This window comes from Sapajus apella, unplaced genomic scaffold (assembly GCF_009761245.1).
Source record: "Sapajus apella isolate SASKATOON/1434 unplaced genomic scaffold, GSC_monkey_1.0 scaffold173, whole genome shotgun sequence".
Lineage (NCBI taxonomy): Eukaryota > Metazoa > Chordata > Mammalia > Primates > Cebidae > Sapajus > Sapajus apella.
In genome coordinates, this window is record NW_022437113.1 from 1200052 (window position 1) to 1222977 (window position 22926).

The 22926-nt window shown below is 55.5% G+C and overlaps 2 protein-coding genes and 1 non-coding gene across 4 annotated transcripts in view; all 3 read right to left on the reverse strand.

Annotated features, from left to right (window-relative positions):
* SLC5A5 (solute carrier family 5 member 5) overlaps window positions 1-6609 on the reverse strand; it is a 20354-nt gene extending 13745 nt beyond the window's left edge. Inside the window, exons 1-7 of the mRNA XM_032267878.1 lie at window positions 5896-6609; window positions 4676-4741; window positions 4330-4381; window positions 4135-4202; window positions 2689-2843; window positions 1140-1280; window positions 885-1014 (exon numbers count right to left, since the gene is read on the reverse strand). Of these exons, the coding sequence (XP_032123769.1) occupies window positions 885-1014; window positions 1140-1280; window positions 2689-2843; window positions 4135-4202; window positions 4330-4381; window positions 4676-4741; window positions 5896-6252 (969 nt within the window). The 5' untranslated portion in view covers window positions 6253-6609. The remainder of the gene's footprint in view (window positions 1-884; window positions 1015-1139; window positions 1281-2688; window positions 2844-4134; window positions 4203-4329; window positions 4382-4675; window positions 4742-5895) is intronic.
* A 9069-nt stretch (window positions 6610-15678) lies between these two features.
* On the reverse strand, window positions 15679-19050 carry RPL18A (ribosomal protein L18a). 2 transcript variants are annotated; one of them, XM_032267883.1, is made up of 5 exons: window positions 18945-19050; window positions 17471-17650; window positions 16720-16849; window positions 15968-16077; window positions 15679-15824 (listed from the first exon to the last, which is right to left on the reverse strand). In XM_032267883.1, the coding sequence occupies exons 1-5, from the start codon at window positions 18960-18962 to the stop codon at window positions 15732-15734; spliced, it is 531 nt and encodes a 176-aa protein (XP_032123774.1). In that variant the 5' UTR covers window positions 18963-19050; the 3' UTR covers window positions 15679-15731. The 2 variants fall into 2 exon arrangements, with proteins under 2 accessions (XP_032123774.1, XP_032123775.1); XM_032267884.1 differs by lacking the exon at window positions 18945-19050 and adding an exon at window positions 17939-18007.
* On the reverse strand, window positions 16234-16366 carry LOC116542795. The gene has a single exon (XR_004265353.1). It is a non-coding gene; the product is annotated as a small nucleolar RNA SNORA68 (small nucleolar RNA).
* Window positions 19051-22926: the final 3876 nt, after the last annotated feature.

A 22926-nucleotide genomic window follows, 5' to 3' on the forward strand; every position in this document is an offset into this window, starting at 1 on the left:
GGCGCGATCTCGGCTCACTGCAACCTCCGCCTCCTGGGTTCAGGCAATTCTCCTGCCTCAGCCTCCTGAGTAGCTGGGATTACAGGCACGCACCACCATGCCCAGCTAATTTTTTGTATTTTTAGTAGAGATGGGGTTTCACCATGTTGACCAGGATGGTCTTGATCTCTTGACCTCGTGATCCACCCGCCTCGGCCTCCCAAAGTGCTGGGATTACAGGCTTGAGCCACCGCGCCCGGCCCATTCTTCTTCTTATTACCAACATGATTCGTTCCTGCTGGATCTCAGCTTTTGATTTTTTTTTTTTTTTTTTTTTTTTTTTTTTTTTTTTTTGAGATGGAGTCTCTCTCTGTCGCCCAGGCTGGAGTGCAGTGGCAGGATCACAGCTCACTGCAACCTCTGCCTCCCAGGTTCAAGCGATTCTCTTGCCTCAGCCTCCTGAGTAGCTGGGATTACAGGCGCATGCCACCACACCCAGCTAATTTTTTGTATTTTTTTTCTTTAGTAGATACAGGCTTCACTATGTTGGCCAGATTGGTCTCAAACTCCTGACCTCATGATCCACCCGCCTCAGCCCTCCAAAGTGCTGGGATTACAGGCATGAACCACCACACCAGGCTAATTTTTGTATTTTTAGTAGAGACGGGGTTTCACCATGTTGGCTGGGCTGGTCTCAAACTCCTGATCTCAGGTGATCTGCCCGCCTCAGCCTCCCAAAGTGCTGGGATTACAGGTGTAAGCCACCGCGCCCGGCCTCCTCTGAGCTCTTTCCTGCCTCTCGGCCTTGCACATGCTGCTCCCTCTGCTAGGAATGCTCTTCAACCTCAACCCCACCAAGGTGGTTGGGGAGTGCAGAGCCGGCCAGGAGCCTGGGTGGGACTCACCTGGTCTGGCGCGGAGATGCGCCCCACAAGGAGCGGGTCGCAGTCGGAGTAGAACACAAACATGACGATGCCACAGCAGGCGGCACTGGACACGATCAGGAACAGGCCCACCTGGTTGATGAGCAGGGCCCTGCGGGGAGAGGCGGCCTCAGGCTTAGGGGACAGCCTCAGGCTGGTGGAGGGGCAGCATGTCCCAGAAACCCCCACCCTGCAGCATGTCCCAGAAACCCCCACCCTGCTCCCCGAAACACTCACAGCTTGGCCTGCTTCTCTGTGCGGCAAGCCACGTAGCGCTGCACCTGCGCCTGGTTCACGCCGTACATGGAGAGCCACACCAACGTGCCGCCCACCACAAAAGTCCAGAATGTATAGCGGCTCCTCGGGTCAGGGTTAAAGCTGGGTGGGTGGGGACAGGGCAAGTCAGACACGTGGAGATGTCTCACGGACTCCACCCTCCCAAGGGCCCCAGGCAGCGCTTCTGGACCTTATTGGGGACATTTGGAGTGGATTTTGTCGGTCGGGCACGGTGGCTCATGCCTGTTATCTCAGCACTTTGAGAGGCTGAGGTGGATGGATCACCTGAGGTCAGGAGTTCAAGACCAGCCTGGCCAACATGGTGAAACCCCATCTCTACAAAAATAGAAAAATTAGGCTGGGTGCGGTGGCTCACGCCTGTAATCCCAGCACTTTGGGAGGCTGAGGCAGGCAGATCACGAGGTCAAGCGATCGAGACCATTCTGGTCAACATGGTGAAACCCTGTCTCTACTAAAAACACAAAAATTAGCTGGGCATGGTGGTGTGAGCCTGTAGTCCCAGCTACTTGGGAGGCTGAGGCAGGAAAATTGCTTGAACCCAGGAGATGGGAGGCTGAGGCAGGAGAATTGCTTGAACCCGGGAGGCGGAGGTTGCAGTGAGTCGAGATGGTGCCATTGCACTCCAGCCTGGGTGACAAGAGCAAAACTCTGTCTCAAAAAGAAAAAAAGAAAAGCCGGGCATGACAGCGGGCGCCTGTAATTCCTGCTACTTAGGAGGCTGAGGCGGGAGAATTGCTTGAACCCAGGAGGTGGAGATTGCAGTGAGCCAAAATCACAGCATTGCACTCCAGCCTGGGAGACAGAGCGAGACTTCATCTCAAAAAAATAATAATAATAAATGAATTAAATTAAAGATAAATGGAGTGGGTTTTGAAGTATTCACAGGCATTTGCCAGATTGAACATTCATGTGTTGGTTTACTGAATCGTCTACGTGTGCCCTCAAAAACCATTTTTTCTCTGTCTAGCTAGGAGTTCAGAACGGCTTTAGCTGCCAATCTGGGCTGAGGGGAGGAGCAGAGAGCAGGAGCCAGGAGGGGCGGGGCCGGGGGAGCAGTGGGGGCCTCCTGGAGCAGGAGGCATTGGCTGGCTTCTCCCAGGCACAAACAGGGCCCAGAGCCCAGCCCCATCCTCTTTTTATTTTTGTGTGTGTGTGGGGGGGTGGCTGGGACAGGGTCTCACTCTGTCATCCAGGCTATAGTGCAGTGGTGTGATCTCAGCTCACTGCAGCCTCTGCCTCCCGGGCTCAAGCAATCCTCCAGCCTCAGCCTCCCAAGTAGCTGGGACCACAGGCGCACACCACAACGCCCAGCTAATTTTTGTATTTTTGTAAAGATGGGGTTTCACCTTGTTGCCCAGGCTGGTCTCGAACTCCTGAGCTCAAGTGATCTGCCGGCCTCAGCCTCCCAAAGCGCTGGGATGATGGGCATGAGAAACTGTGCCCCGGCCCCGCCCCATCCGACTGCAGTATCCTCTGCATTTTCACTCACTCCATCAGGTTGATCCGGGAGTGGTTCTGTGCCAGGGTGAGCACGTGGCGGGGCCCTCCCAGGAGCATGAGGCCGCGGGCCAGGACAACCCAGAAGCCACTTAGCATCACCACCACCTGGAACACATCAGTCCAGACCACAGCCTTCATGCCGCCCTGCAGGATGGGAAAGAGAGGGGGAGTGGTTGTTAAATGGGGGACCTGGCTGTGGCTAACCCGACCTGGCCTTCAGCGGTGCCTGGGACTGATGCCCTTCTATGTCTCTGCTTCCTCATCTGTCAAGTGGGATTAATAATAATACCTTCTCCCTGTGTTGTTACAAGAATTAAGTATGTTATTTTATTTTTAAAGAAAGGGTCTCTCTCTATTGCCCATGCTGGAGTGCAGTGGATTGATCTCAGCTCACTGCAGCCTGGAACTCTTAGGCTCAAGTGATCCTCCTGCCTCAGCCTCCGGAGCAGCTGAGCTACAGTGGGTGCCACCATGTCCGACTAATTAAAAAAAAATTTTTTTTTGTAGAGATGGGGGGTTTCATGATGTTGCCCAGGCTGGTCTCGAACTCCTGGCCTCAAGTGATCCTCCCACTTTGGCCTCTCGAAGTGCTGGGATGACAGCTATGAGTCACTGTGGCCAGTAGAATTAAACAAGTTAAGAAGTGAAAAAGATTCGGAACATGACGTGACACGTGCGAGCGTCAGTTGGTGATTGCCGCCATTACTATTATGATTGATTGATTGACTGATTGATTTAGAGGTGGAGTCTCGCTCTGTCGCCCTGGCTGGAGGGCAGTGGCGCAATCTCTGCTCACCGCAACCCACGCCTCCCAGCTTGAAGTGATTTTCCTGCCTCAGCCTCCTGAGAAGCTGGGATCACAGGCGTGCGCCACTGCACCTGGCTAATTTTTGTATTTTCTGTAGAGACGGGGTTTCGCCATGTTGTCCATGCTGGTCTCCAACTCCTGACCTCAAGTGGTCCGCCTGCCTCTGCTTCCCAAAATGCTGGGATTACAGATGTGAGCCACCGTGCCCGGCCACCGTTACCATTATGATCACTTTGATCACAATATCGCTATCAAGGTCACACCTGAGCCAGCCAAAGGTAGCCCTCCCTGGGAACTCAGCCAGCCCCAAGCTGAAGCAGGCGCTCATTTCCTGCTAGTCGAGGAGCCAGAAGAGGTGGAAGCCTGGAGCTGATGGGGCTTGGAGAGGTGGGAGAGAGACGCAGAGGATGAGGTCGGAGTACCTGGATCCAGCCACGCCTGAAGCTGCCATACCTCTAGATTCTCAGCAATAAAATCTTTCAGATCACTTTTCATTATAAAGATGAGGACAGTGGGACAGCTGGGACAGAGACTTCCTCGGGAGAAAGGGGCAAGCCCAGAGTCTCCCCACAAGAGACCCAGTGGGCCTGATCCTTCATACGGAGTGGGTTCCCTGGGGCCACTCACCACAGCTGTGTAGAAAGTGCAGATAATTCCGGTGGACAGGAGCGACGCCCAGATGTCCAGCCCGGTCACTATGCAAAAAGAGTCCCCCCTGTTAGGCCTCTGGGCGGGGCACAAACTTAGTCCCCAGCGTCTCGGGTCCTCCTCTCCCTCCCTTTCTCCTCCCAGACACCCTCCCCTGATCTCCCAGAGTCACACCTTGGTTCAGGATGAGGGCCGGTGCGTAGATGACGATGCCGGTGTACAGCATCTGCAGACAGAGTGTGGGACAGGTGAGCGCGGAGGCGGCTGGGACAGTTGGGGATGGGGCGGCGAGGAGGAAGGGTGGTCCCGGCATATGGGAGGGGTAGATAGGCGGGGTCTTGCAGAGTGGAGGGGGGGTCAGGCCGGGTGTGGTATGGGAGGGGACTGGTGGGGCGGGGCCAGAACGGGAGCGTGGGCGGGGCCACGCGGGTTGGGGCGGGGTCTTAAACAGTGGAGGCGGGGCTAGTGGAGGCTGACGCTCCTGGGCCCCCGCGCGGAGGGCGAGACCGAGGCCGCTCACCGTGGCTACAATATACTGCACAGTCCCGCAGAGCCGCACCGCGCGGCTGAAGCGCAGCTCCAGGTACTGCAAGGAGGGACTCGAGGTCACCTAGACAGGCCCTACCCGGGGGCCGAGGCCTCTGGGGCCCCTCGCCCGCTCTTTAGGTGGGCCCCTCCCTCCGGAGGCCAACCGCACTCGCGGGATTCTTGCACTGGGGACCCCGCCGCAAGGACACACCTGTGCACATGTGCCATCCCATGCCTGTGCTTACGCCGTGGACCTGGAGGACCGGTCCATGCGTGTGCACCCGCCCTCCCACTTGCGCCTGACGGGTGCGGGCTCCCGGAGCGGCCACTGCTCCTCGGACACCGACGTAGCCCGCAAGCGCAGTGTAGACAGTGCCCGGGGCCAATGTTGTTGACCGCCTAGGATTTACCGGTCACGATTTTTTTTTCCTTTGAGACAAGAGTTTCACGCTGTCGCCCAGGCTGGAGTGCAGTGGCGCGATCTCGGCTCACTGCAACCTCCCAGGTTCAAGCAATTCTCCTGCCTCTGCCTCCCAAGTAGCTGGGATTACAGGTGCCCGCCACCACGCCCGGCTAATTTTTGTATTTTTAGTAGAGACCGGGTTTCACCACGTTGGCCAGGCTGGTCTCGAACCCCTGACCTGAAGTGATCCGTTCACCTCGGCCTCCCGAAGTGCTGAGATTACAGGCGTGAGCCACAGCGCCCGGCCCAGTCACGATTTTAATCGCTTTACCCTGTGCCCTGGAGGGAGGTGCTGTGATTCGCCCGGTTGGACATCTGAGGAACCCGAACAGGAGGCACGCCCCTTGCCCAAGATAGAAGAAAGCGGTGAAGCTGGGTTTCGAACCCCAGAGCCGTCAGCAGTCCCTTCTAGCGCGCACACGTGGGTCTGCATGCCGGGGCAGGTCGGGGGCAGGCGTGTGACTGTACCCACTTGAGTACACACCTGGTCGAGCCGCGTCCGGCCCGCGCACTTCCACCGAAGGACCAGGACGCCAGGCCCTCTCTTCCTCCTTCCTGCCCCTCGCCCGGCGCCTGCGGCCTCTTCCCAGAACCCTCCCCACGTGTCTGCCTAGGGGCCCCTTCCGTTAAAGCACCGAGGTGCCATCCGCGTCCTCCTGTACAGCGGCTCAAAGCCCCAGGGCCTCCCCCACACCGGGTCCCAGCACTGCCAGTGGGGCGGGTCCTGCCCCCGGGCCTCTGTCCCGTACCTCGTAGGTGCTGGTGAGGCCCAGGCGATAGAAGACCGGCATGAAGAGCAGGGCGGTGAGGACCGAGTTGAGAAGCTGACCCAGGCACATCCAGAGGAACTTGAGGCCATAGCGGTAGGCCTCGGACGGCACGCCCAGCACCTGTACGGCCGACATGAAGCTGGCGGAGAGCGACAGGCCCACGGGCAGGGCCGCCAGGCGCCGGCCCCCGGTGAAGAAATCCTCAGCGCTGCGCTGCCCGCCCCGAGCCAGCCCGACCCACAGCCCGATGCCAGTGGACACCAGGAGCATGAGGGCAAAGACCCCGTAGTCCCAGGCTCCGAAGGTGGGCCGTTTCCCGGTTTCCACGGCCTCCATGAGGGCGGGTGTGGAGACCCAGCGCGTTTTCGGCCGCCCTGCGTGCTCCAGCTGGAGAAGCCGGCAGGGGCCGACGACGACGGGGCGGGCGGGCGGGTGGGAGGATGCTGAGCCGCCTGTACCCCCTCCGTCTGGGGTGGGACGCTGCGAGAGTGGCTGGGGCTCCCTGGGTTAGGACTCTCTGGGCTGTCGCTGTCTTTGTCGTCCTCCCCTATCCCCGCTCTCTGTCTCTGCGTCTGCCCCTGCTGTCTGTCTGTCCGGCCACCTCGCCTCTCACTCGGGGTTCCGTTGTGCCATGCAGCCGGCTGTCTGTCCCTCTCCCTGGGCGCAGTGCTCAGCGCCGACGGCTGGAGGTCGCCTTGGGGCTTAAGGGAGCAGCTCGTGATTGTGGGTTGCAGATTTATTGGGCTCTCGGGTCACCGCGACTCCGCCTCCAGACTTAGGGGCGGGCAGGACCCACACCCTTTCTGCCCTGGACTGGGATAGACAGGCTGGGACAGGCTACCTGGGTAGCTGTAGGGGGTGGTGGCGGGGAGGCCTCCCAAATGCCCCCCCATCCGCAAGCACCCACTTATCCCCATGCGCCGTGATCACGGCTATCACTCTCTGCTATTGACAGGTGGGGAAATTGAGGCTCAGAGAGGGTGTGTCACTTGCCTAAGGCCTCACGGCCTCCTTCAGCACTCAAAGCCGCGGTGTGCTTGAATAGCTTGAGCTATGGGGAGCTCACTTTCATGCAAGACTGGGGTTCACTTTCAGGGTTTCAAGGGACCCATAAAGAAAACTTACCCGGTCTTAATCGTTTGAAGCCGGGTGGCGGAGGATGCCGTGAGTCGAGATCGTGCCACTGCACTCCAGTCTGGGCAACAACAGCGAAACTCCGTCTCAAAAAAAAAAACAACAAAAAAAAACCTTATCCGGCCTTACCACCCCCGAACTGGCATGTGGGCCTACGCTTTTTCTAAAACCTTAGGGGTGGGCATCCCTGAACCCCGCTCTTGGGCTAAGCTGGGTAGGAGCATTCAGAGGCCAAGTCTTGAGTGGGTATATACTTGGGGAAGTCTTTGCTCCTCCTTGGGCCTCAGTTTCCCCATCTGTAAACAGGGATTAAATAGTCCCTGCCTCAGAGAAATAAATGGGACCTGGTAACACAAGCCTGGTACATAAGTGCCTCATTCATTTGTTCCTTTATTTATCATCACTCCATTCATTCATTGATTGTTGGCCCTGTGCCAGGCATACATGGATCATGGAGGTGGTGGGGGCTTTCAAGGCTGTGAACCCGAATAAGCGGAGACCATGACCACTAGGGAGGTCGGGTCTGGCTTGTCCGTATCACATAGATGTGGAAACCAAGGTTGCGGGTGGAGGAAAGTCCATTGCTGGGAGTCATGCTACCATGGGGACCAAGGAGCTGTCATCTCGGGGCCCTTCTCTGAAGAACCCAGGGGGACTTTGACCTCTGGAGGTTCTGGTCTCTGGGTTCAAGTCTCAGCTCGGCCTCCAACTTTCTGGGCGACCACGCGTCTCAAACTTGGTTCCCTTCTCCATAAGCTGGCGGAATCTGATTTTCTGGGGGTTGAATGAAACAGCGTTAGAAGCCCAGCATGGTGGCTCACGCCTGTAATCCCAGCACTTTGGGAGGCTGAAGTGGGAGGACCTTTTGAGTTCCGGAGTTCAAGACTACCCTGGGCAACACAGTGAGACCGTGTCTGTATGAATATACGAAAATTAGGCCAGGTGCAGAGGCTCACGCCTGTAATCCCAGCACTTTGGGAGGCCGAGGTGGGTGGATCACCTGAGGTCAGGAGTTCAAGACCAGCCTGGCCATCATGGTGAAACTCCATCTTTTAAAAAAAAAAAAAAAAAGAGGGGCCGGGCACGGTGGCTCAAGCCTGTAATCCCAGCACTTTGGGAGGCCGAGGCGGGTGGATCACGAGGTCAAGAGATCAAGACCATCCTGGTCAACATGGTGAAACCCCGTCTCTACTAAAAATACAAAAAAATTAGCTGGGCATGGTGGCACGTGCCTGTAATCCCAGCTACTCAGGAGGCTGAGGCAGGAGAATTGCCTGAACCCAGGAGGCGGAGGTTGCGGTGAGCCGAGATCGCGCCATTGCACTCCAGCCTGGGTAACAAGAGCGAAACTCCGTCTCAAAAAAAAAAAAAAAAGAAAGAAAGAAAACACAAAAATTAGCCAGGGGTGGTAGCGCGTGCCTGTAATCCCAGCTACTCAGGAGGCTGAGGCGGCAGGATCGCTTGAGGGTGGCAGGTCAAGGCTGTGGTGGAGAACTGCACTGCACTCCAGCCTGGGCAGCACAGCAAGACCCTGTATCAAAAAAAAGCAAGCAAGCAAAGCGCGTTCGAGTCCTTCTCGCCAGCCTCTGCTGCCCCCTAGTGGCCTCCTCTGGGCCGCTCCGAGTGCAGCGTTTCTTCCCGCGTCCCCTGTGCAGGGTGGGCCTGTCCTTCCCCCTGGGGCCGTGACATTGTGGCGGCTACACGGCCACCTGTTGCCTGCTGGAGAGTACCTCCTGCCCTCGCCAGGAGAGTGGGTTGAGCACCAAGTTCTTCCTCCGTCCACCCTGGTCAGCCATCCTCCTGGAAACCCAGTTGGAAAAGGGGGGATCGGCCCGGCGCGGTGGCTCACGCCTGTAATCCCAACACTTTGGGAGGCCGAGGCGGACGGATCTCTTGAGGTCCGTTCAAGACCAGTCCTGCCAACATAATGAAACGGCGTCTCTACTACAAATACAAAAATTAGAAGGGCGTGGTGGCAGGCGCCTGTAATCCCAGCTACTCGGGAGGCTGAGGCGGGAGAATCGCTTGAACCCGGGAGGCAGAGGTTGCAGTGAGCAGAGATCGCGTCACTGCACTCCAGCCTGGGCGACAGCGCGAGACTCCGAGACTCCATCTCAAAAAAAAAAGTAAAAATTAAAAAAATAAAAATAGAAACGGGGCGATCCCAGCGGGATCCCCTGCTTGCAAAGCCCTGCCGACCAATGCAAATATATGCAAATTGCGCAAATACATGCAAATAGATCCCTTCTTTCCAGGGAAGTTCTGCGACTTCAAAGCTTCTCTTCTTCCCACCGTGGGGTCCAGGCTGCGGCCAGAGGCTGAGAGGCTCATTCATTGAATGCTTACTGTGTGCAGGGCCCTCGGCCAGGTGCTGGGGACACAGCGTGATCCAGGTGAACCCACCCCAGGGCAGTAATGGCCCTGACCTCACCGGCAGATAAATACTCATTTCAACCAGGCGCCATGGCTCACACCTGCAATCCCAGCACTTTGGGAGGCTGAGGTGGGAGGATCGCCGGAGCCTGGGAGGTCGAGGCTGCAGTGAGCAGTGATCACACCACTGAATTCCAGTCTGGATAGATGGAGGCGGCCTGGAGGGTGACATGCTCAGAGGCCTCTGAGAGAGGACCTTTCCCCGGTGAGCCGAGACTTACAGGCAGAGAATGAGGGAGCTTGGACAGCGGAGGGTGCTGGGGAACCCTAGGAGAATTTGGAGCAGGAGAGGAGCCCGTGAGATTTCTAGGTTCTGAAAAATGGGTCGTGTCCAAGTGGCGGGAGAGGGATGGCTGCCGGGCGGGGAGAGGCGGGTGGATTTGGAATGCACTTTGGAATTCCTGAGGAGGTCTGGAGTGAGGGCCCCTGCAGAGTGGGTGGGACCATCTCCTGCCTTAGGGGAGGGAATTGTGAGCCTAGAGAGGAGAAGCAGCAGAGTGGGGAGAATCAGGTCACACCTTCAGTGACTGTGATTCCAATCATAGGAGCGGGCAGCAGGAACCCAGGATGTGAGTTAGGAAGGGCCCAAGGCCGAGGCAGACAATGTGAGCAGAATGTGCAGGAATGGGAGAGTGGTGGCAGTGTCGGGCACTGTCCCCACCCCCTTGGTTCCCTGGAGAAGCGGCAGGGGTTAGGGTGAGAAGTTGAGCTGTTGTGACTGCAGCATAACCTGCTGGGTGGCCCTGGACATCAATTCCCCTTCTGTGAACTAGGAGTGACAGTGGGATTTGAACCCACGCCATGGGGAGCCAGAATCTGTCCTTGAACTTCAACTCCACTCTCAATAACTACAAACCGGCCAGTTTTGGTAGCTCATGCCTGTAATCTCAGCACTTTGGGAGGCCAAGGCAGGAGGATGGCTGGAGGCTAGGAGTTGGAGACCAGCCTGGGCAATGTAGTGAGACCCCCAACTCTACAATTTCTTTTTTTTTAAGATGGAGTTTTGTTCTTGTTGCCCAGGCTGGAGTGCAATGGCACAATCTCAGCTCACTGCAACCTCCACCTCCCAGGTTCAAACGATTCTCCTGCCTCAGCCTCCCAAGTAGCTGGGATAACAGGCGCCCACCACCTTGCCCAGGTAATTAAAAAAATTTTTTTTTTTTTTATTTTTAGTAGAGATAGGGTTTCACCATGTTGGCTAGGCTGTTCTCAAACTCCTGACCTCAGGTGATCCACCTGCCTCGGCCTCCCAAAGTGCTAGGATTACAGGCATGAGCCACCACACCCAGCCAAAAATTTTTTAAAACTAGCCAAGTTTAGCAGTGCGTGGTGGCTCACCCACTCTGGGAGGCCCAGGTGGGTGGCTCACCTGAGGTCAGGAGTTCAAGAAACCCTGTCTCTACTAAAAATACAAAAAAATCAGTTGGGCATGGTAGCGGGCACCTGTAATCCCAGCTACTCAGGAGGCTGAAGTAGAAGAATTGCTTGAACCTAGGAGGCAGAGGTTGCAGTGAGCCGAGATCGTGCCACTGCACTCCAGCCTGGGCGACAGAGTGAGACTCCATCTCAAAAAAAAAAAAAGATTCTAGCTGGGCACGGTGGCTCACGCCTGTAATCCCAGCATTTTGGGAGGCAGAGATGGGTGGATCACCTGAGGTCAGGAGTTTGAGACCAGCCTGGCCAACATGGTGACACCCCATCTCTAAAAAAGAAAAAGAAAAAATAAAAGATTCCATAATTCTAAGTCTTGAGATTCTCAGCTGTGAGTCTCAGATTCTGTGATTCTCATATAGTCCGTCTTGGTTGCAGGAACTGGGGCTGGGGTCTCTTGGGCCTCCCCGCATGGGTCTGTCCTGCTTTGGCACTGCTCCTGCTCCCACTGGTTCTGACTCAGGAGAAGTGGTGCAGGGCGGGCCAGGGAAGGGAGGCTTAGAATGTCGCTCCCTCAGGAATCACAGCCCTACCGAGGCCTGACACCTGACACCTTGACAAGCCCCGGAATGAGACCTGGAGCGCCTCAGCACCTGAGGTGGTGGGAGGAGTTTCTGGATTCCTGCCATTGCTTATTCTTGGGCTAACTGGGTGAGCCCGGGTAAGACCTGTCCCTCTCCAGACCCCAGGGGACATCCAGGCTCTCCCTGGCCAGCCTCTGCCTTATCAGCCCACTGGCAGCCACGTGAATCGAGCCATTTCCGCCCAGGCCCAGGGGTTTCACTCTGGTTGGTCTTGTGCCTCCTCTCCTCAATAGTCAGGGGCAGTTCTTGTTTTTTATATTTGTTTTTCTGGGACAGGGTCTCGCTCTGTTGTCCAGACTGGAGTGCAGTGGAGAGATTACGGCTCACTGCAACCTCAACCTTCTGGGCTTGAGTGATCCTCCTGCCTCAGACTCCCAAGTAGCTGAGACTATGGGCACACCGCCATCACGCCCAGCCTCTGCATGGGGTTGTGACTGCTCTTCTCCCTCCTGAGAAAGAACCAGGATCTGTGTGTTCTGTCAGGTACCCACACTGGAATTAACTCAGTCCCCTGCACGACGTAGGGGCTCAAGGATGATTGAGACCAAAACAAAGGGATGGTGGTGGGGGGCACGTGGAGTTTGGGTAGAGGATTGAACAGATGAGTGGATGGGTAAATGGATGGATGGATGGATGAGTGGTTGGATGGGAGAATGGATGGATGGATAAACAGATGGCTGGATGAATTAGGCAGATGGATGGATGGATGGGTGGATGAATGGGTGGGTGGATGGATGGGTAGGTGGATAAGAGGATCCCAAAAATTAGCCGGGCATAGTGGCAGGCACCTGTAATCCCAGCTACTTGGGATGGGTGGATGAATGGATGCGTAGGTGGATGGATGAATGGGTGGGTGGGTGGATGGGTGGGTAGATGGATGGGTGCATAGATGGGTGGGTGGCTGGCTGGATGGGTGGGTGGGTGGATGGATGGATGAATGGATGGATGGGTGGGTGGATGGATGGATGGATGGGTGGATGGATGGATGGATGGGTGGGTGGGTGGGTGGATGGATGGGTGGATGGATGGATGGATGGGTGGATGGGTGGGTGGATGGATGGATGGGTGGGTGGGTGGGTGGATGGATGGATGGGTGGGTGGATGGATGGATGGATGGATGGGTGGGTGGATGGACGAATGGGTGGGTGGATGGATGAATGAATGGATGGGTGGGTGGGTAGATGGATGAATGGGGTGGATTGAGTGGACAGATGGATGGACAGGTAGCTGGCTAGATGGTAGAGGAATCTGAATGGAAGGATGGGGATTGGCAGGGGGTGGGGGAATTCAGTGGTGGAGGGGCTTCTGGGCACATTTATGAGACGCTGAGTGTAAGCAAGGTGGAGATGAACGGGTGCAGGTCAGTGAGCAGGGAGCGCATTCATCCTGTCAACAGCCCCTCAGTAAAGGGATTGTCTCCATGTCTCAGCTGCTTGGCGCAGAGCTCTCCCAACTGGCTCCCAGGCTGCTGCCACATGGTTGAAGCCCTGGAGGAGCTCCAAGGCAGAGAGAGAGGACTGAGGTGGAGACAGGGGTGTGCAGTGGGCTTTGGTGGGGGCCCTGAGCCTCCCGCTCTCCTGATCTCTCATCCTCCAACTCATCCATTGCCTTGCCTGACCCCCCAGCCCTGAGGGATCACCACCCTCACTTTATACAGAAAGAAATGGCTCAGAGCGAGCAGGGACTTCCCCCAGACACGGTTCTCATGGCCTGAGTCCACAATGCCACGCCCTGCTTCAGACCCAGCTCAAGGTAAGGTCACATCTAACAAAGCAGCTCCATTACAGCCTACGCAGGACTCATGTCTCCTCCCCGTGTTCTCATCAAGGGGGTAGAAGGGTCAAGCCTCAAGGAGGGGCTGGGCAGGGACGGGGCAGCGCTGCACAGGGCGAGGTACTGGAGATCCTTCTTCCTCGCTGCACCTGTGCTCCTTCTTCATGGTCCAAAATGACTGCTGGAACACTCGCCATCGTGCTCACATACCAGCCAGATGCACTTTCTTGGGAATGGCACATCACTGCTGTTATTTGTTTGGTCTTGCCCTGTTGCTGGGCTGGAGTACAGTGGCATGGTCATGGCTCACTGCATGAGCCATGAACCTTCAGGCTCAAGTGATTCTCACACCTCAGGCCCCCAAGTAGCTGGGACTACAGGTGTGCACCACCACACCCAGCTGTTACTTGGTAAAGACAGGGTCTCGCTATGTTGCCCAGACTGGTCTCCAACTCCTGGCATCAAGTGATCCTCCTACCTTGGCCTCCCGGTGTTGATATGGCAGCCACCAGCCACACCTGGCCATCGCTATGGAGGCCGGGAAACGTATTTTCTGAGTGGCACTTAAGCATGAAGATTCCCTTATGGAGAAAGGAGTTTGTACTAGAAACCACAAAAGATAAATTATCTAGGCAAGATTTTAAAATTTTCAGCCAGCACCCCTCCCCACACACACTCTAAGGAACATTTAAAGTATCCTGGGCTGGGCACGGTGGCGTAAGCCCAGCACTTTGGGAGGCCAAGGTAGGTAGATCACCTGTCAGGAGTTTGAGACCAGGCAACATAGTGAAACCCCATCTGTACTAAAAATACAAAAAATTAGCCAGGCATAGTGGTGGGTGCTGTAATCCCAGCTCCTTGGGAAGCTGAGGCAGAATTGCTTGAACCTGGGACTTGGAGGTTGCAGTGAGCCGAGATCACACAATTGCACTCCGGCCTGGGCCACAGAGCAAGGCTCCACCTCAAATTAAAAAAGAGACCCTGGAAAAATGTATGACTTTCCCCAAGCTGGTGCACTGCTATGTAAAGAGCTTTCACAAAATAAAAAAGGGGCCCGTGGGAAAGTTCTGAGCCCCTCCTGGGGACATGGTGACACACATGGCCCCTGCCCTCTCAGAGTCCCAGGAAGCCCCGTTTATAAACTTGAGCAAGGCATCCTGGGGGAATCTGGGGTATTCCCAGCAAGCGTGAGGGCGCTGGGGTGGGAAGGAGCCAGTTATTAAGGACTGGTGGGATTCTGCGGTCTGCAGGGCTGCCTCGAGGCCTCACCTGAATGGCTGCTTGTGCACTGGCCCCGCGTGGGTTCTGGGAACCCCTCCAAGTGCCTGGGTGTTGCAACACCCCCAGGTAAGGCTGGGAAGTGGCCTGGTTTCCTGGAACCCACATGGCTCCTCCACAGGTGGAGGAAAGGCTGTGTCTCGTCCTGGGTGTGGCGACGCCCCTGTCGTCCCAGCTACTTGGGAGGTTGAGGCAGGAGGATCACTTGAGCCCAGGTTGAAGCTACAGTGAGTCGTGGTCTCTCCACTGCACTCCAGCCGGGGCAGCAAAACAAGACCCTCTTTCAAAAAACCATTAACTGACTGCTACCCAGTCCTGGCTTCCTCCTGACCATGGCTGTCTAGGACAAAGGAGGGCCCCATACGCTGCCCCCAACGCTGGTACAGCAGGCGCTTCCCAAGTCAATGTGGAACCTGATGTTCCGATCAAGATGGCAAGCCCCAGAAGGGCTGCCAGCCCAGACCAGGGCTGCCCAAGGTCACACAAGGACGGGAGGCTCCCAGAACCTGAACTCCTGGCTACAGCTCAAGCGTCTCCAATGCCAGCTTAGCCTCCACCTGACAGAGGGACCCAGCCAGGGTGGGATTAGTGTCACGCCTGATGTGGTTTCCTAGAAACAACCACTCACCTGTGGTGAGTCCTTGACCTCCTTGGGCAAGATTTGGGCAGCGCAGTGTCATCTAAGAAGCCCCAACCGGGGAAAGAGAAACAGTCTCCAGGCAGCAGAGTGCCCCGTGGGTGCCCCCTTGTGTCTACTCTGAGAAGTTTGGGAACCAGAGACTTAAGTTCTAGGCCAGGAGGGGAATCCCCAGGGAGCGAATCCCAACCCCACAATCTAGGGAGATTCTCCCTGGTCCAGACTCAGCAGGGGGGCCTCAGAGGCCTGTGCCTGACAAGGCAGCTGGGAAAGACAGTATCCCCGCAGCTCACAGCCCAGGGCTGTCAGCTGCACCGGGGGCTCCTGGAGGGCCCGCTCAAGGAGAGGATGCGAAGGTTTGTCTGTTTGCAAGGAAGACCCCTTCCGGGACAGAGAAGTGGCAGCTCAGCTGCGCCCCAGGAGGTGACTGGGCCGGCCTCTCACAGCACCCCACTGAGCTCTGCAGAACATGCAAAGAAAACACGCAGTGAGCACCGGGGCGTTCCTTAGTTTATTTGGGGCACACCCGGGCGAGGGCCCCACACCTAGAAGAAGGTGTTGGGCCTCTTGGTGGTGAAGCGTGGCTTGTGCTGACGGCGCAGGACGCGGTGAGGCAGCGGGAACTTGATCTTGGAGTCCTGTGAGGAGGGGAGGCAGGTTGAGGGGTTGGAAGCCTCTTAACCCCACATCCTCTGGGGGCCAGCGACGTGTAGCCGCCCCCCACCGGGCTCCTGCGTCAGAGCAGGCGCCTCCCTTCAGGGGAGCCCCACAAGGCACTCACGTGGAACTGCTTGACGGCCGGCCGGCGACACTTGCTGGCTGCGATCTCCTCCACTTTCATGATCTGGATGGAGTGGGCCCGGGCGCGGTGCCGGGCGCCCATGTCTCGGTCTGCGGAGAGGGGGGGCTGAGTGGCGGCGCTGCCTGGGCTCTATCAGCCAGCAAACCTCCTACTGAGTGCCTGCCCAATGACCTGGCACGGCCTGTGAGTCACAGCAACTGCCTGAGGGCTTGGGGCTCACGGGGGGGACACATGACACGCGAGAGAGTTGTAGAACCTCCAAATTCACTCTGAGGGGCACGGCCACAGCCCCCCAAAGGCGACGAGATTCGCTTGCTGTTTGCACCTCTGTTTAAACCACCGCTATAAGAAACAGTGATTCTTGGGTTTAGGTGCAAGCAGGGAGGTGTGGGGCCTCACAGGTCCTGGCGGGTGAGCCAGGGAAAAGGTGTCAGCCCCCAACATGGGGTGGGGGTTGAACTTGGTTCTAAGTTGGTCCCAGAAAATAGTGGGGGATGTGGACCCCAATCTACACAAGCTGCAGACCCAAAAAGGAAGTTTCTGGATGCAATGGGATTCACAACCGACCCTGGCTGGGCTCGCTCAGAAAAGCATATCCGGGCACCCTCTTGTCTTCCTGTGCCTCCCCACCAGCTCTGAGACTCTCCTGCCCGGAAGCCTCTGGCATCTGCCCTGTCTCAGTGTGAGGGCATCAAGGAGAATCTAAAAGGGGAGGTGGGACGGGAGCTTACAGCACTGGGTGACAGCGCCCGCGGTGGTCAGGTCCCGGTATTCCCGGTACATGTTGTGGGTACCGCTCCGGGAGTCATAGCGCAGCCAGATACCGAAGTTCTTCACCCGCAGGGGGGACTTCTCGAACACCTGCCGAGAGGGCACAGGAAGAGGTGAGAGCGGTAAGCCGGATCTGCGCTAGCCCTGTCCTCACCGAACCCTCAGCTTCTAAAGCACAGCCCAGCCCCCAGGCCTCCTCCTACGGCCAGACTCTTGTGTGCCTCAGTTTCCCAGTTCCACGCACCTGCAGGCACCCTCAGGGAGCCTGCCATATAAAGGAACTTCCCATGGCAACAGCCTGGAGCTCAGGCTTCCACCACGGAGACCAACCCGGCCCCAGATTTTTCCCTGATCAAGTCTCCTGGGACCTGTCTGGGCCAACCTAGCTACCACCCACTGACGGGCAAGCACTGCCTCTCCCCACTTGACAAACAGGGCCCAGGAGAAGACAGCCCCAAACAAGGCGTCCCACCATGCCAGCCACCCCCTTCCCTGGGTCCCTGGCTTTCTGATCAGGGAAATGGCACATGACCTCTGCTCTAGTCCTGTGACCCAGACAAGTACACGACCTGGAGCTCCGATGTCTGATGTGCTGGGATTACAGGCGTGAACTACTGCGCCCGGTCAATGTCTGATTAATTCTTGAGATGCACGATGCCCCAAGAGGCGCAAATCCACTCCAGACCCCACGCAGCCCTGGCCTCCCTGTACCTGCCCACAGTAGACAATCTCCCCTGAAGACTTCTTCATCTTCTTCAACTGAGACACGAAGTACCAGAAGCGGGACTTGGCGACGACATGATTAGGTGCAAAGATTCGCATACGGTAGAGGGGCGGTGTGTGGCATTTGGGGGTGGGCAGGCAGCGACCCACCACCTTGTACTCTCGTAGCTGAAAGGAAACAGGGGTGAGGTAGGGCCAGCACCCAGAGGCAACTGCGGAGCTCCATCTCACTCCCTTTCCTGCGCCTGGTGACCACCAGATTCAGGAAAACAGGAGCTAGGGCCACCCCAGGGCCTCCATGTGGATTCCTGGTGACTGTGGGTCACATTCCCGACCAGAGCTTTAGCCACAAAATGAAATGAGGGGGGAGGTCTCCAGAAGGATTGAGTTGCCTGCCTCTCCTTTGCCTGGGCTAAGGCTTTCAGACCAAGAAAGCTGAGGCGTAGTTAGACTCACAGCTTCCTTTCTTCATGCTGCAGTCCTGAATTGCTTTGCAGTTCCCGTCAAAACAGCCACCCTGCACCTCACAACACCCAGCCACCATCTTCTTTCACCCCGAAGCCCACAGACAGTGACCAGCACAGGATATCACAGCCCATTCCAGACAGAACTAGGTCAAGACTCCAAGTCTCTCCCCATCCCTGGGATCCCTGCGCTGTCCCCACGCGAGGTGCAGCTGCCTACGTTTTCCCAACTGCAGTCAAAACATTTGGCCCAGAGAAGGCTCCGTTTCCAGGTGCAGAGGTGAGAATCTCAAGTCCAAGCCCTGTGACATGGCACAAGGAAACCACCTCTGAAACTGACTCGCCAGCTTTTTTTCTAGTATCAATTAAAAACAGCTACAAATTATCAGACCCAGTTCCTACTTCTACTCTGAAGCTGACCCACCGGCCTCGGCACCACACGTTCAGGAAGGGAACGTTGGGGCCCGCCCTTTTAACAGCGAGGAAACTGAAGCTGGAGATCTGTACATAATACAACCATTCCATCAGTCTAGGCTCTCCTATCTCTGCGACAGTATGTGTCACAGCGCTAAGCCTCGCGCTCCCTGTTTCGGCTCATTACTAGGAATTCTCACCCGCTTCTCACAAACATTCACGGAGAAATACTACTGCTCCCCCGCCACGTCCACATTGCATACAGGAACACAGAAACTTGGCGGCTAGATGAGGTGCCGTGGCTCGGGCCTCCATGATGCGCGACTTATTCCTTCCCCCGGGAAGAAGACCCGGAGTCCTCGGGACACCGCAATCCCTGAGCTGACCCAGGTCACTCATCGCTCTCTCCACGCGGCGACCACGATGGCGGCCATGTTGGCTGCCAACAACAGACGGCGGCGCGCTGCCAAAGGGGACCCAGAAAGGAGCGCGCGACACCAACCCGACCCACACCACCTCCGCAGGCCCCCGATGGGGTACGTGCCCCATCCCCCCGGCCCCCTGCTGCGCCGCGCCCGCCTTACTGTGCCCGAAGCCTTCATGGCGTTCTCTCCGCGCTTGCCGCCGCCCGCAAAAGGAAGTGCCCTTTTTCGCGCAGCCGTTCACCAGGCCTTCACTACCGGAAAACCCGCCTTCTCAATACCGCATGCCTATTGGTTTCTCAGCCCCGCACTCAAAGCTACCCGCGTCTTCATTGGCTACGGATCCGCCTGCTACTTAAAGCCCTGCCTCTCTTCACAGCGAGACTTCATTTCCCAGAAGGCAACGAGGCAGGCTCCACCTGCTTCACCATGAAAGTAAAGGAACTTGGGCGCGCGCCGCACGCCGGGAGTTGTAGGCATTCCGACGGTCCCGGCTGCAACAGGGGGCGGCGGCGCGCGCCGCCTGCAGGATGCCTAAGTATTGAACTCGGTGGCTGCAGTGTTTAGGATGAGATCCCAGACGCTTCACACTCGGGGGCTTCGTCGTCCTGGGAGGTGTGTTACGGAGGTCCCAAACCAGACACCTGAGGATTCTCATCTGTAAAATGGAAATACAAATGATGCATTTTTCTCCTAGCGATGTTGCAGCACATTGATTAAGCGCTGGCACGCTGTTTTTGTTATTTGGGGTCCGCTTTGTGTTTCGTAGTAGCTGGGATTCAAACCCTGTCTGCCTGCCTCCAGTTCATAAAGAACCTGGGGGAGCGGGGTTGGGGAGAGCGCGCAGGGAGCCCGAGAATAGATCAAGATCCAGCCGCTCACTATGAGGGGCTTGGACTTAGCAGTTTGCTCAGGCAGAAAGAAGCCCTCCTGGGGGTAAGGACAGAGACCAGAGATGAATAAAGAAACAGCCGCAAACAACTCCCTGATGACAAGGCTATGAAGTAAAATTAAGAGGAAAGAGACAGGAGGCTGAGGCATGAGAGTCGTTTGAACCCAGGAGCTAGAGGTTGCAGAGATGCAGTGAGCCAAGATCGCACCATTGCACTCCAGTCTCGGCAACAGAGTAAGACTCTGCTCAAGACAAGCCTGGGCAACATAGTGAGACCCTGTCTCTTAAAAAAAAAAAAAAAAAAAAAAGAGCTGGGCATGGTCACGTGCTTGTGGTCCCAGCTACTGGGGAGGCTGAGGCAAGAGGATCACTTGAGCCTAGAAGTTGGAGGCTGCTGTGAGGCATTATTGCACCATTGCAACCCCACTTGGGCATTTTGAGACAGGGAAACCCTGTCTCAAAAAATAAAACAAGGCTGGGCACAGTGGCTCATTCTTGTAATCCCAGAAGTTTGGGAGGTCGAGGCAGATCACCTGAGGTCAGGAGTTCAAGACCAGCCTGGCCAACATAGTGAACCCCCATCTCTACAAAAAATACAAAAGTTAGCCAGGCATGGTGCTGCGCACCAGTAATCCCAGCTACTGGGAAGGCTGAGGCACAGGAATTGCTTGAACCTGGGAGGAGGAGGTTGCAGTGAGCTGAGATCACACATGAGGCTCCGTCTCAAAAAAAATAAACGCCAAAAAAACCCCAGCTTAATTGAGATATGATTCACCTACTGTACAATTCCCCCAGTTAAATTGTTCAATTCAATGGTTTTTAGTACATTTGCAGACACACATTCCTGTATATTTGGTGTATACACAGTTATGTAACCATCACCATGATTTTAGGACTTTTTCACCATTCCCTACAGAAACCCCTTACCCTTAGCAGTTACTCCCTGTAACCTCTCCTACCCCTAAGCAACTGTAGATCCACTTTCTGTCTGCATGGTTCTGCCTAGAAATCACACAAGATAGGCCAGGTGCAGTCGCTCACAATTGTAATCTCAGCACTTTTGGAGGCCAAGGCGGGCCAATCACTTGAGGTCAGGAGTTCGAGACCAGTCTGGCCAACATGGTGCAAACCCATCTCTACTAAAAATACAAAAATTAGCCAGGCATGGTCTTGCCGGCCTGTAATCTCAGCTACTCAGGAGGCTGAGGCAGGAGAATCACTTGAACCCGGGAGGCGGAGGTTGCAGTGAGCTGAGATGGCACCGCTGCACTCCAGCCTGGGCAACAGAGGGAGACTCCATCTCAAAAATTAAAAAAAAAAAAAAAATCGTGATTGCATTGTATCTGTAGATCAGTTCAAGGAGTATCGTCTGTCGTCTTCACGATATTGCATCTGCCAGTTTAGTTTTTTTCCTATGCATCTCATGTCTTTCTGTTGTTGTTTCTCTATTGTATGAAGCAGATATTTTCTAGTGTAACATTTTAATTCCCTAAGGACTTTTTCCCTACATTTTTTGGAGTTATTTAGTTAGGGGTTACTCTAAGGCTTATTATATACGTCTTTTTTTTTGAGACAGAGGCTCGCTCTGTTGCCCAGGCTGGAGTGCAGTGGCACAATCTCAGCTCACTTCAACTTCAGCCTCCCGGGTTCAAGCAATTCTCCTGCCTCAGGCTCCTGATTACCTGGGGATTACAGGCACCCACCACCACGGCTGACTAATTTTTGTATTTTTAGTAGAGACGGGATTTCTCCACGTTGGTCAGGCTGGTCTCAAACTCCTGACCTGGTGATCTGCCTGCCTCAGCCTCCTGAGCAGAAGCTGAGAAAATAAAGGACAGCAAGTATGCAATTTTTGGCTGGGCACGGTGGCTCACACCTGTAATCCCAGCACTATAGGAGACCAAGGTGGGAAGATCACGAGGTCAGGAGTTCGAGATCAGCTTGCCCAATATGGAGAAAACCCGTCTTGACTAAAATTACAAAAATTAGTGGAGTGTGGTGGCGGGCGCCTGTAATCCCAGCTACTTGGGAGGCTGAGGCAGGAGAATCACTTGAACCTGGGAGGCAGAGGTTGCAGTGAGCCGAGATCGCGCCATTGCACTCCAGCATGGGCGACAGAGTGAAACTCTGGTTCAAAAAAAGAAGAAAGAAAGAACAACAAGTATGCATTTTTATTTTCATGTTCTTATTTTGCATTTCTGTTTCTCTTAATCTGGTTTTGTGGGTTCAAGTCACTACCAGGTGTGATTTTCTTATTTCAATACAGCGTGGCTCCTCTCACCTCCTCTGTGAAATATATGTGAAATATATTACATTTCTCTATGTTACAGACCCAACAATACAATTAATATATTAATATATAGTTTTATTTTATTTTTTTGAGAATGGAGTCTCCCTCTGCAACTTCCACCTTCCAGGTTCAAGGGATTCTCCTGCCTGAGCCTCCCGAGTAGCTGGAACTACAGGCGTGCACCACCACGCCCGGCTAATTTTTTGTATTTTTAGTTGAGATGGGGTTTCACTATGTTGGCCAAGCTGGTCTGGACTCCTGACCTCAGGTGATCCACCCGCTTCGACCTCCCAAAGTGCTGGGATGACAGGTGTGAGCCACCGTGCCCACCCTGTTCTTTGTTTTTGGGATGGAGTCTTGCTCTGTCACCCAGGCTGGAGTGCAGTGGGGCAATCTCAGTTCACGGCAATGTCCACCTCCCAGGTTCAAGAGATTCTCCCACCTCAGTCTCCCAAGTAGCTGAGATTACAGGTGCCCGCAACCACGCCCAGATATTATTTTATGTTCTTAGTGGAGACGGGGTTTCACCATGTTGGCCAGGCTGGTCTGGACTCCAGACCTCAGGTGATCCACCCACCTTGGCCTCCCAAAGTGCTGGGATGACAGGTGTGAGGCACCTGGCCCGGCTAATATATAGTTTTATACAATTGCCTTTTAAATCTGTTAAGAGAAAAAAAAAGAGAAGAAATTTGCATTTATGCTATATTTTATTTTTATTTATTTATTTTGAGACAGAGTCTCGCTCTGTCACCCAGGCTGGAGTGCGGTGGCGTGATCTTGGCTCACTGCAACCTCTGCCTCCCAGGTTCAAATGATTCTCCTTCCTCAGCCTCCCAAGTAGCTGGGATTACAGGTGTGTGCCACCATGCCTGGCTATTTTTTTGGTATTTTTAGTAGATATGGGGTTTCACCATGTTGGCCATGGCTGGTCTTGAACTCCAGACCTGAAGTGGTCTGCCCAT